General features: G+C 39.2%; 1 protein-coding gene across 1 annotated transcript in view; it reads right to left on the bottom strand.

Annotated features, from left to right (window-relative positions):
- The window catches only part of LOC126368653 (uncharacterized), a 338,846-nt gene extending 324,594 nt beyond the window's left edge, over window positions 1-14,252 (bottom strand). The window contains exon 1 of the mRNA XM_050012742.1: window positions 10,847-14,252. Coding sequence (XP_049868699.1) covers window positions 12,264-14,051 — 1,788 coding nt within the window. The 5' untranslated portion in view covers window positions 14,052-14,252 and the 3' untranslated portion in view covers window positions 10,847-12,263. The remainder of the gene's footprint in view (window positions 1-10,846) is intronic.
- Between the last annotated feature and the right edge of the window lie 92 nt (window positions 14,253-14,344).

Below are 14,344 nucleotides of genomic sequence, written 5' to 3'. Positions count from 1 at the left end.
TTGTTTGCATTACGCACTTAATTTTATATGCGCAAATATCGAATAGCAATATTCTTTTTTAGATGAATTGCTAACGGCCTCCGTCGTCCAGTGGTTGAGCCGTCTGCTCACAATCCGGAGGTCCCGGGTTTGAATCTCGGTGGGGACAAATCACTTTGTGATCCCTAGTTCCATTAGGACATTGCTGATCACCTGATTTTCCAGAAGGCACGTTAAGCCGTTGGTCCCAGTTACTTCTTATTTACGTCATCAACTTGAGTCACGTCAGGGGCCTTTGGCGGCTCAATAATAACCCCGACACCATGGTTGATGAGGTTGGTCATCCACCTCACAACCCACACGATAGAAGAAGGAGATGAATTGCTTCGATATGGCCTTTTTAACCCCCCAGGTCAAGAGTACTTATGCGTGCGACCAACGAGAAATAGGCGTGATCTTGTATGTATGTGTATCTCATCATCACCAGCCCATTAACGTCCCCACTGCTGGGGCACGGGCCTTCCCTGTGGATGGATAGGGAGATCGGGCCTTAAACCACCACGCGGGCCCATTGCGGATTGGTGGTTATTAACGACTGCTAATGCAGCCGGGACCAACGGCTTAACGTGCCTTCCGAAGCACGGAGGAGCTCGAGATGAAAACTTTTTTTTTGTGGTCACCCATCCTATGACCGGCCTTTGCGCAAGTTGCTTAACTTCAACAATCGCAGACCGAGCGGGTTTACCGCTGCGCCACCGAGCTCCTCGTGGCGTGTACTAAGGTGTAAATACCTATTCTTCCAAAAGTTACGGTCTAAGGTACAGTGTAATATTCAGACAGTTCGCAGTAGTTAGTTGCCAGTGAGTTGGATTCAGCTGCACTCGCTAACAAAATAAGCTCTGGAACTGACTAGGTACAGCTAGTTAGGCAACTTGTAAACATAGCATCGAGCAAGCCCTTATCCCCGAAGACGTAGGCAGAAGTGTATAGTACATTGGTGTATAGTATATTGCATAGTGTAATGGGGGTGGAGTCTATTGCCATAACTAACTAATTTATCTTGTAAACATACCACATAATTATAAAATATCCATCTCCTGTATCTCTACCAGTATGGACAGTGGATTCAGGTCACTCATCATCATCTTCATAGCATCATCTCGTTTTTCCCAGGGTCCGCTTACCTAACCTGAAGAATTGACAGGTCCGGTTTTTTACAGAAGCGACTGCCTGTCTGACCTATCAACCTGCGAAGGGAAAACTAGCCCAATACAGGTTAGGTCACATACCTCCGAAAACGCATTTCTCGAGATGTGGGTTTCATCACGATGGCGATGATTTCCTTCACCCCTGAGCACGTGATAATCATTTATCCAAACATGAATTTGAAAATAAATTCGACAATCATTGGTTTAGGCCTGTGTGTGTCACTACACACCCACTGCTTCAAGTCACTAATGGTGTTAAAACCCGAAATCATTTCTGATATTCTATGTCGACGGACCGTGTGGAAGGTAATAACGTAGCATAATAAGATATTAGGTAAGATTAGTAGGTACCCCATACAATAATATCAATCTCACCGTGTGCCGCCTTACCGCGTAAGTGCGAGCGAGACAGAGTCCGCGCACACTCCCCCTTACTCTTTAGCGGCTTACGGACATTTAAAGTAAGACCCAGGGGGGGTGAGGTAAATCAAGCTCGGCGCCCGATACGGATTGGTGCGGGGGGGAGAGTTATCGTTCTAACACAGTATTGCCCCAATTTCGTAAGCTAAGCGAGGGCAGTGTACCTACTATTAGTTCAAAACCGTTTACTTCGCAGGTATGAAAACATATGTATACCGACTGTATCTACTCTTCCGAAAGTTGCAAAATGTCTGCAACAGTGAGTTGGGAATCAGTTGCACTCGCTAGCAAGTGAGCTGTCGAACTGGTCAGACCTAGCCAGGGAACAGACAAGAAACTTGCGAACACCAGCGATTTACCCAAAACTGGTTGTTGACTGTTGTTTCACTATTGCCTCCGAGATGTTAGACTGATAATATAAAGAATTAGGCTAATTTGATTGGTTAAAACAAATATGCGAAGAATTCGGTGGAAAACTAGTGGTAGGAAAGTAGTGTAACCCTGATACCGAGCTCGCCGGCGTGGTCGACGATTTCCCTCATTCAGTTTACCGCTATCAACCTTTTTTCTCTAGCCTATCGTGTCCCACTGCTGAGCATAGGCCTCCCCTAGGATCAAATAATTCTTTCAAATATAGTCTGTTGTAGTATATTTATGAAAGAAATAAAAGAGAAGGTGCAGGTCGTGTCGCATCAGGAGGTGAAGGTTTTGGCGGGAAGAAGAGAGGAATGGCGATTACTCCACCGACAAGAGCGCAGCTCTTAAATAAAGAGAGAGAGATAGTCCCCTCAGACGACGCCCTGAGTTGAGGTTCGCACCCAACTGGGCACCCTCGGACCTGTTGTCTTAAATTTTGTAGGTGAGCGCCCTCAGCGCTCCCCATTTGTCAGACCAAGTAGTTAATGTAAAAAAGAAAGTAGTGTAGAATCCTCTGGCAGTGGAGCACCGTCATTGTGAATATTCTGGATACCAACACATTGTGAGATAAAAAGGTATAGAAATGAAGCCTTTGTAAGTTTTATAGTAAGCAACAAAATAAATCCTTTACCGGAAGCTTTAGCGCCTAATAGTTATTTTGGGAATTTAGTGTATGCATGCCGCGCAATGCGCCGCGGGCCCGTCCATACAATACGGCAGAACATACTGATTTATGTGTGTCGATGGCGCGACGTACAGGCGGAGGCCTATTGTTTTTGGACGATTTATCACCCATGCCCATACACCAATACACCGGACACACGTCCTGATCAAGCGTGTATACTAAGGACTGATTGTACATACGACACTGCAGGGTACATATCCAACTAACGGCCAAATAGCCTGATTTGTGTTTGCTGCACCGAATGGTCGGCTTACAGGGTATTTATGTTCATATTAAATGATCTTTATGTGTGTATTGTTAATTTTAAACTAAATATTTACCGTGGTAACTTAGCAGATATTGCATCGATAAGTTAGTATTTCTTTGGAATTTATAAACACATACTTACGTAAGTACGTACAAAAAAATAAATTATGTTATACGAAGTCAAAAAATCATGATTCTATCTCCTCTTTTACCTTTTTACGTTTCCTTACATAAGCTCACCACCTAATTACATATTCTTTTATTTCATTTGATGATTACTATATTCCCTACTGGGCTAATCAGAGGTGTAGTCATCGGAAGATGAACTGAGCACCTATGATTCTCCCACGCTTCACCTGAACTTTCTGTTAGACCAACGTGGTAGTTGGTGAGCCGTATCGCCGTCAAAGTGGTCAAACAGCACTTAAGATAAATTAATGACTCATTGGTGCCTGTCCAGTGCCAGGTAACGAACAGGCCCTCCTTATTTGTGGATCAAGTGACACAGGACCTCAATCTTTCATCTCTTTTCCCTCAACAATAGTATTTTCGGATATGGGTACTCATAACATAACATAAACTGCCTATATACGTCCCACTGCTGGTCACAGGCCTACCCTCAATCAACCGGAGGGGGTATGGAGCATACTCCACCACGTTGCTCCAATGCAGGTTGGTGGAGGTGTTTTTACGACTAATAGCCGGAACCAACGGCTTAACGTGCCCTCCGAAGCACGGAATCATCTTACTTTTTCGGACAATCAGGTGATTCAAGCCTGAAAGTCCTTACCAAACAAAGGACAGTCTCACAAAGTGATTTCGGCAATGTCCCCATCGGGAATCGAACCCGGACCTCCAGATCGCAAGCCTAACGCTCTAACCACTAGACCACGGAGGCTGTCATAGTTACTCATCCTACCATTAAAAGGTGAAAAGTAATCTACATAAATACTCATTACAAATTCTCATAACTCGTAGTAGGACAGTATCCTCAGCCTGTCGCCTTGCAAGTTGTAAGACCAACTTGCACTTGTTTACCGCACGGAAACATCCGCGTATGTCTACACATAACTTTGTGGATCTACTGACTAAAAGTTTGCTATTGACTGTCTGTTTGGTACTGAAAGTGTTCAAAGTATTATTTTTTCCCTTTGTCGTAGTTATTAACATTATTTATTTCACTAATAATGATACATAAATGCGAAAGTATGTTTCTAAGGTTGTCCCATTTATCCCGATTTTTATAAATTAAACTGATAGGTATTTGAATGAAATTTAACATAATCTTTCAAAGGTACGTACATACTTTTCTCTTTTGTTTGTAATTTAATATTTCCTGTGTTATAAAGGTTATGTTATAAATGAAACTATGAAGTGGAGGAAAAATGGTAATTTGAATATTATTACGACCACCTATCACTGAAATATTAGTGGAGCACTAACAACGGCCTTTAAATATGTGCCTTTTCGTTTGAAAGGAATAAAACCAGCCTATATTATTAATATTACTTTGTTTCCCGATATGAGCGAGTTTTGCGGTGAAGTAAAAACTCAATACCTACCTCTGATTAGTAAGAAGCATCATCTTACTTTTTCGAACAATCAGGTGATTCAAGCCTGCGATGTCCTTACCAAACAAAGAACCATCTCAAAAAGTTATTTCGACAATGTCCCCATCGGGAATCGAACCCGTACCAGTGCCAGATCATGAGCCCAGCGCTCTAACCACTAGACCACGAAGGCTGTTAATGCTTTGTTACATCTCTTTCACGACTCGCTGGGGATGATAAGCAGCTGACCGTATTCTATGTTTTGGACTCCCAGCAGAGAAGTATGCACTCATGCTTTCCTACCTCCTGATGTATGAGTGTGTGTAGAGCTAACTTTGACCACATAACAATTGACAACGACCATTGTCACCAGGTCTCTGGCATTACAAATGAGACGCTGTCAATGACTCGTATGCTAGCGGCAGTACATTAATATCCCAACACCTCTTTGTGTTTAGATAGGGTGAAATATGGATTGTTCTGGATTTGTTCTGATCAAATAATACTTTTTGTGGAACAAAATAGGCCCCAGTAACACCGTACGCGCGACAAAGTACCTAACTAGTATTAAACAGACCGAACTTCAGTACAATTATTGATTATATTTCAATAAGGTAACATTTTACAATCGTATCAATGCGCGGTGAGAATTAGATCGGTTAAAGTACGTTAAAGTAAGTTAGTGATGTCCAGGAAAGACATAAAAAAAAAGTTTGTGACGGCAATTGCAAGGTTTATTCTCTTTTTGAGTAAAATTATTACAGAGAACGTGTTGATTCGACACAAGTTGGAAATGGAAGAGAGAGTGAATGATTGGAATGAATGTTACCTTAGACATATTATTTTTCGATTTTTTAATAAATGGTTTGGCTCGATAGCTGTTGCAAACGTTCATCAGTACAATGACGTATCAGTCGTAGTAACACTAGTAAGTCATAGATTTTTTTCAGTCGATTCGAATAGTTTTAGAAAATCGTATCTGTAGTATAAACACTGAAAATTATTTCTTTCTATTAATTTTATTCCGAGTAAAAAATCAGACCCCAAATTTTACTTACGAGTAGGTGAAAACTAGCGTGTTAAATGTGATTTTTCAAAAGGCGCTTACATGGTTTTTATAATAAGGCGCGATAATGCAGTTTAAAAAATAATTTTAATTATTTTCCTCTTCTTCTTATCGAGTGGGTTGAGAGGTGGACGACCAACCTTATTAACTCTGGTGTCAGGATTATTGTTGAGCCGCCAAAGGCCCCTGAGTAACGACTACGTACTTACATCAGTAAGTAGTAACCTAAACCAACGGCTTAACGTGCCTCCCGAAGCACGGATCATCTTACTTCTGGACAATCAGGTGATCAGCCTGCAATGTCCTTACCAAACTAGGGATCACAAAGAGATTTTTGTGATTTGCCCCACCGGAATTCGAACCCGGGTCCTCCGGATTGCGAGCACAACGCTCAACCACTGGACCACGGAGGCCGTTATTTTAATTTAATGATTACTAAAAATACCTACTTTAAGGGAGATGAACGAACATCTATGTATTTCGATGCTTTATGTGTGAAAGTGTCTAAAATTGTCTCCAAACTATTCAGGTTCTAGTTTGTAAGCTAGTTGTGGTTTGTGAGCCCAGTGGGTAAATTGCCCTATTACACGAGGACTAAATGTCCTCCCACTATTTACCGCGTGTTACCCTCGGGATTCTCAGAGACATTTTAATTGTTCGTCCTTAATACATTTCCGTGCATGTTTATGATAGCCACGCGTTAGAAAGGTAATTAAGTAATGAATTTTATAAACATAGACTTTATTATAACTTAATAAGATTAATGATTTATATCATAAAGTCTATCTTTATTGCAGTAGTTTTAGGCGGATGAGACGTTCGTTATGTAAAAATTTACGATTCAAAGTGTTACCTACTGTGAGTGAGTGAGTAAGTGAGTTACCTACTGAATAAAGATATTTTGAATTTGAATTTGAATTTTTCATAATTTTTTTAACAATAATTATTTTTGTAAATAATTTATAATGGTTTAAAATCCATGAGAATTAACTAGCCACATAGCTAGTGTGCGATCTCCTATTTTTGTATGTGTGTGTTTAATTCCGAATTAGTTACTTGTTAAGAATCCAAGATACGAATGCGACAAATGCACTTTTCAGGCCGGAAGTCGGAACTGAACTACTAATCTCTGACGTTTGAATTCTTTTTTCAAAAATGGCTGCAAAGCAGTGCTAGTTAATTAGGTCGCGCAATTAATTCTAGACTCATTGGAAGAAAAAGCAGCTTAGGAAGTAGATAAGGCAACCTTGTCACATTCACTTCTGACTTATGTACTAACAAAAACATGCCGACAAAAGTAAAATGCCTTGAGGACATTCTTTACAAAAATGACTTTATCTTTGCTAATGCTAGCTGTACACAGATGGATTTAAAAATTCTTACTTGTTAAGGGTTAAATGTGACTACAATATCCTAAAAAACATAGTAATATTTATTATGTCGTATACAAATGGTAACGTTCTCTTTTAGCAGCAGTGAAGTTGAGCATTTTTTAGTACCTACTTTATTCCTGGTAAAATTTTCCTGTGATATGTTACTATGATATGTAAGACTGCCAAAACCCAAGCTTTTGCAAACGAACATCCGCAATCAATTAATAGTGACAGCAAAATTGGAATGTCCCGGTTTTTTCTACGTCGTAAATAATTGGTAGAGTCGATTTGTAGATTTATGGTTATTAAAGATACGTGGTTCAGATACCACGCACCGTTACAAAATTCATTTGCATGGAAATGTGCTCCTGGCCCTTTGATCGGATGAATATAAGCTATTAGGTCTAACATTCCCGTAATATATGGATGAAGGCCCTCATAAGTGATAATTGAATTAATATAAAGTATCTATTTAATTTGCTGTAACGACCTTTTGTTATTTTTTTTATTTTACCTCCGACCTTTATTTAATGAAATAAAGTATAAAATAAGTATGCTGAAATATTACATTGCGTAGTTTTCAGCGTTATACTGAGTACATACATAACATAAGCTCACGACTACATATCCCAACTGGGGTAGACAGAGGGATATCCAGCGGAAGATAAACTAAGTATCCACACCGAACCGAGCTTTCTGTTAGACCAACGTGATAGACGGCGAGCCGAATCGCCGTCTATAATAGTCGAGTCAACTGTGATGGTGAAAAGTTATTCAATAGCAGTACAAAAAACTGTAAGTACTTATGTCCTCTTTTCTCTAATTGTCGAAGGCTAGTGTAATGGGCACCTTTGCGCCCTATTTGTCAGGGCCAACTTTTTGACGAGTTCAGTAAAAAGCACAGTGTCGTGTTTTATTGTGCAAATTGTTTATAAATGTATTGTATTGTTCATTTTATTTTTTTAATTAAAATTATTGACGAATAATGGCGGACGGTTTTTTAAAAAAGGAAAACGTAAAATATTATAAAACGTTTTAATAAACAAAGGTAAACAAATATAATCGTTTCCCTCATCGATGGAAATAAAAGCTTGGCAATTCAGCTCCGACACAGTTTATTATTTTTACATATAATATATATGTTCCTTTCGCCATTACCCGGAACAAAAGACGCGGAGATTTTTTGTAAACTCAAGAGACGAGCTCGTAAAAATAAGGCTCTACGTACTGGAAGCAGGCAGGTAAGACGGTGATAAGGATTCTTTCGGAGACAAAAATCCGCCGTCCGGTGTCTCGACTCAATTTACGGTTACGGGAGACCCAATGCAGATATTTTGGACCCGAACGACCGCATTATATTACCTTGTATGAACCATTTTAAATTAGACCTGAGCGCAGCCGAGGAAAGGGAAACTTCGGGTTTTAGTGAGATTATTTCGTTCATAACATAAGATCACGACTATATCCCGATTGGGGTAGGCAGAGGTACATCCATCGCAAGATGAAATATGTACCCACCGCGCTTTTGTCAACGAGCTTTCTGTTAGACCAACGTGATAGGTGGTGACCCGTATCGCTGTCTATAATGGTTTAGTCAACTGCACTTAAGACAAATTAATAATTCATTGGTCAAATACCGGGGTTTCGAACCGGCGCTTTACGTTTGAGAAGCCAGCCGGTGAACAACAAGACCACAGTTACTTATTGTAGGTTTCCCTCAGATGGCTTTAACTTCTTAGCTGGGCAAAACACAAAGATAGGGCACAAAAAAGTTTTTTTAAATTATTTTTTCATGTGAGTTGCATGGTCGATGACCGATCTCATCAACCTTGTATTGAACCCCGGGGCTTAGCCCCTGACTAAGCTCATAATGTAATGTATACATCCCATCAAAAACATAAATGTGAAATAAGAGCCGAGTTCAATATTATGATATAGGTACCTATGCCTTGATTGTTGACTTTAACGACAAAAGTGAGAGTTTATTTTTTCGGTCTTTATCTTAATCAAATACCCGTTGAGCTAAACTTTGTAATTGTTTTTAGACAATGATAAATACAGATTTACTTAGTACCTCAGTTAAGTTAGTTTATTTGTAATTTACCCATGCTAATGTACTTACCTACCTACAAAATATAAAAAACAGTGTACTTAGGTACTAACGTAACGCTATGCGATACAATATAGCTATCTATAAACGAGCCACAAATCCTAATTTGGGTACAATCCTTTTGTCTAGTGAACACAGAATCCTCAAGATGCGAATCCATACCGTCGCATATAAATTGTGAACAATATGAACGGACATTTACATATTTTCGTGGTCAAAATGTAAATTTGATACTTGCAGTGATACGAGAAACAATATAATACTAAACGAATTCACGAGCAAAATTGGCTGGATTTCGAAAGAATTGTTTTAGGACTTTTATTGGAAATTTTAGACTGACATTTATATGATATTGGTTTTGATATAAATAAACGCCTGAATATTTTAGTCATTAAGAACTGAAATAACCTTTTGCGCTGAGGTAAATTGTTATAGGATGCTAGCTGCTGTACGATTACTTAATCTACGAACCGCTACGAGAGAAATTGCTATTTAATGTACTATGTTTATTATATTACAAATGTTTCTGCGATTGAAACCCATGTTTCATACCAAACATGAAGAACACATAATGAAACTGCTACAAAACTTGAACTGGACTTTACAAATTCCAACTAACAAAACTGCGCATCCAACTTCCTCGTTAAGACATCAGAATTCACCCTTCTTCGGTATTTGTGTTGCAATTTAAATTATGCACAGCCGTAGCATAAGTTCGGAATGGTCTGATCAAAGGTGGGTTACCCGTGTTTGATTTTCATTGGCAAATGGGGCTGGCCAGTGTTTGCCAATTTCCACGCTTCGCTTGAGTTTCTGACACAATTTGCCTGATTATATCTAGACCTGCTCGTCGTAGTGAGCTTGTGAACACAAGCGTGTGTACCTTCACGTTACACAGATTGTATTAGATTGGCGAAAACAATTACGAAAGTAATTTTTGGGCATAGTAGAATAATAAATAATACTACTTACTTACTTATGTAAAATTATACACTTCTTGAAATAAAAACTAACGAGAAAGAAATAACAAGTGCAAAATAAAATTGACTCACTCGACTCGTCGACTAAACTCGCAAATATCATGTTTATATTCCTTTGCTAACTTTATTTTGATTGCAGTAGATGTAAAACCAGAATGACAAAAAATTGCATGCAACCTTATCTTGGTTAATAAATTGAGAATTGCGCGGGGGTAGTTATTCCTTTGTTTTAAAATTAAAATAGTTACTTACGAGTGCATAATTGCATAAGCGTCTGATTTAATATCGTGCCTATGTATTTTACGGGTTTGGGTTAATCAAATCAAATCAAAATCAAATCAAATATACTTTATTGCACACAACATACAAAACAAATTCACACAGATGAAGATAGATACAGTACAATCTGGCGGCCTTGAATATGGGACTTTCGAGGCTACGTTCCTCGAAAACAATACAGATGGCGCAGTTCAGATTTAACGTGATAATTGCCTATTTTCTCATTACTTGGGGTACATAATTATTCAAAAATATAATGTAATGGCAGAGGCATATATAAAAATAATTGTTGCTTGATATTTGGACCAGATACGTATAATTATGTTGCTACCTATATTGCTTCATCATCATCATCAGCCCATTAACGTCCCCACTGCTGGGGCACGGGCCTTCCCTATGGATGGATAGGGAGATCGGGCTTTAAACCATCACGCGGGCCCAGTGCGGATTGATGGTTATTAACGACTGCTAACGCAGCCGGGACCAACGGCTTAACGTGCCTTCCGAAGCACGGAGGAGCTCGAGATGAAAACTTTTTTTTTGTGGTCACCCATCCTATGACCGGCCTTTGCGAAAGCTGCTTAACTTCAACAATCGCAGACCGAGCGCGTTTACCGCTGCGCCACCGAGTTCCTGAAATAAGTTCCTATATTAATAATGGGTGGAAGATGTGTTGTGCCTGGGTGTAATAACAAGGGTCATCATTTATACCCAAAAAGAAAGATAAAAGATGCATACATCTGTTATCCATGAAATCAGAAGGTTAAACAAAGACAAATCTGTACAACGCCGTCTATAAGTTTTTTGGGATACGTAGTCTGGAAAATCCCTCATCGAAGATGTCTTTTTGGTTAAAAGTAAGTTCTGTCTCTCACAAAATATACCACCTTTTTTAAAACATGGAGATTGCCGCTCAAACTGGGGATGAAAATCGGTACATTTTAATAGTACATGCCCACATATTCCACAATGTCGAAAGTCTAAACATTTAATTAGTATTATAGTAGAGCGAGCCGCGCGGTCGCCGTATGTGACGCCTGAATATTTGACCACCCCTGAAAGCATTCGCCGGCGAGTATACAGCGACTAGAATAAAACCTCATGCTGCTATGAGTCCCATTTATTTTTCTACACAATTGTAAGGGAAAAGCTAAAATTCGGTCAAGAGTGCCACACCAGTGGAGCCGGAACTTATTAATATGCACTTGACTTTAATTAACACTCACTTAAATTACTCTGTTCTCTGCCCACCCCAATGGGAAATAAGCGTGATATTATGTATGTATACAGCACTATATTGACAGAATACATCGAAGAAAATGTAAAATATATTAAATCTAACATACATTGTTTTAAAAAAGACGGATGCAGAAGAAAAATGTTTGACGTTGTAATATGTTTCCGTTACAATCTTGTATTATTAGTAGAAGGTTTATACTGTAAAAATATGAATAAATTACCCATAAGTATATTTTAAGCATCATTCAGATGGCATAGGCTTACGGTACTTAATAAAATTGCAACTATCCTGAAGGTACTCACACTCATGTAAATGTGACCCTTGGTTCAAGGAATTGTGAGAAAAGTTATTGCAGAAACATCGTCCGTTGCACGTGGTAATACTGATTCTTTATATAGGTAATAGTTTTACTAAACTCCATCAATATTTTATAAAAAAATAAATATATAATTGATATACTTATTCAGCAACAATCCAAATAAATTGTTAAAACTACAACCCCAAATTATACCAAAATAAAAGTAAGCACATCTACTTAGATGAGTTAACGGATTTTCTATTTCCTATCGTTAGAATAATTCATTACGTGGAATCAGATCGGTGGGAAGCGCTACGCATCAGGCTAATTGTCCGTGTCCGTCCATCTGTCTGCCAGTCAACAAGCTATTTCCATCACATCAGCTTATTCTCTAACCCTCCACTAAACGAGCTCACTTCACTTTGAATTTACGGCTAAATGGACTCTTCAGTTCATACTTATGACATATAAGTTCTGCACAGAATATTAGGAAGCAAACAAAAAACATGGCAAGTAAACCATAGAATAAAGCGCCTACAGTATCCATGGTGAGAGGTTGCGCTTCTCGCGTGTCAGATTGATTGCCGTATCGCATTGTCTCGTAGTGGAAGTCGTCCATGATCTTCTCAATGAGGCCGGTCTCCGCCACGAGAAATGTGAGTCGCTGCGTCTCCTCAGCTGCCGGCCAGGCCGCTCGCATGCACGTACATACCGGCGCTCTTGCCACCGGCTTCTCCAGTTTCTGAAGAGTTTCACGGAAATACTTCACCAACAAAATATCAGTAATTATCAAAAATCGCTTCCCCTCAGCGATATCCTTGATGTATATCGGTATTTCGTCCAATTTCAATGCTTGAAACTTTTCTCCTGCTGGATGGTCTTTGTAGTACTGGTGAAATACTTCCACACCGCCGTAGCCATTAACTTTGTCGATAGCTTCTTCGAGTACTCCTAAGGGAGGCTCCAAAAAATCTTTCTGCAGTCCGTCCACTAAATCTCCTTGATATGCGATCCTCACAATCATGCAGAACCAAATCCACATTATAAATAAGCTGTTCACCAGCCAGCATTTTGTCTCAAAATTTACTTCTTGACCAAGAAACATTACAAAAGACATGAAAAATACACCACGTTTTCTTTCCGGTCGGCAAAGTGCATATCGTCGGATGATTTTGGTGGCCACAATGAATACGGTGAAAGTTACTATGATGAGAGGTGTGATGCTGGTAAAAAATGGAAGCAGTACTTTTGCCCACTTGTAAATCTCTCGTTGATTTGGGCCACACCAATATGTGTCCAGAGTTTGATACACGTAAGAGAACTGCAATTTGGGATACCTTGGGTAAGTAAGCAGTATGGCTGGTAATAATATATCAGCGTGGTTGTTCACAAGATCAGCAATTGACCCCGTCGGTGTCCCGTTTACCATGGTCCCTATTCCACCGTGATCTGTGGATGACACAATATCATACGTCGCGTTCAGTTTTTTCATGACTAAATTAAGAATGTTACCGTCGATGCCCCTGATAGATACAACAGTACCATTCTGTTTTTCCAACACGACATAGGGTAAGAATTTAAGAAGCGTTACTCTAATAGGGCATCCGTGGTAATTGTGAAATTTCCTAGGAAAATAGTTGTCGGTAGTGAGATCAAACGGCACAGCTGTATAGTTTCCACAATCACCGTTGCCATATGGGAAATATGTCCAAAACTGTTCAGTTTCTTCTTCGTCGTCAGTAGTTACGACAACGATATTTCCTATGTCATATTCCCAGGCAGCTTTGGTAGCTTTAGTTACCGCAGACTGATCGGTTCCACGATTGCACAGTATCAGTATCGCACGGATGGAGTTAACTACATGTTTCTTTAGCATTTTAGCCATATATTCGAAGTTTTCTGGGCAACTTGCGATGAAAATGGTTTGTTTGACGCGTATTTTGTTATACAGGCGTTCAATTACAGGTTCTGTGCTATTCTGTACCGCAAGAGTGACAACAGACCCATGATAAGTTGTAAGTACATCCGTCACCATCACCTCCACAGAATCACTGTATTTCCATATCACTACAGTAATTCCATTGGGGTCAAACGTAGAATCCGCTACATGCACTGCCTTATCTGTTAAATTTGAACATTTTGCAACATTAAGTAATATTTGAAAAAATAATGCACTTGACATGTAACGTTTATGATTCATCTTTGTTCATAAAGTTTTTGTTCATTACTATCAGTGTATTGTCTGCGTCGTAATGTATGAATGTGAGTACTTCAAAGTTATTTATACGTATACTTACTTTATTCTTATGTGTTGACTGACTCTAATAAATAAACACGGATCTTGACAGGTAAGTAAGTAAAGGGGGTAACTAATGATCTTAAATTACTATGTCTGTTGTATGAAACAATAATATTTGACGAAGAAATTTAGACTGACGAACGCACGGTTGATATAAGTAGGTCTATTTACTTGTACGGAAATAATGTAAGGTG

The sequence above is a fragment of the Pectinophora gossypiella genome, chromosome 8, assembly GCF_024362695.1.
Source record: "Pectinophora gossypiella chromosome 8, ilPecGoss1.1, whole genome shotgun sequence".
Lineage (NCBI taxonomy): Eukaryota > Metazoa > Arthropoda > Insecta > Lepidoptera > Gelechiidae > Pectinophora > Pectinophora gossypiella.
Note: the sequence above shows the minus strand (reverse complement) of the source record. Positions and strands in the feature narration are given on the sequence as shown.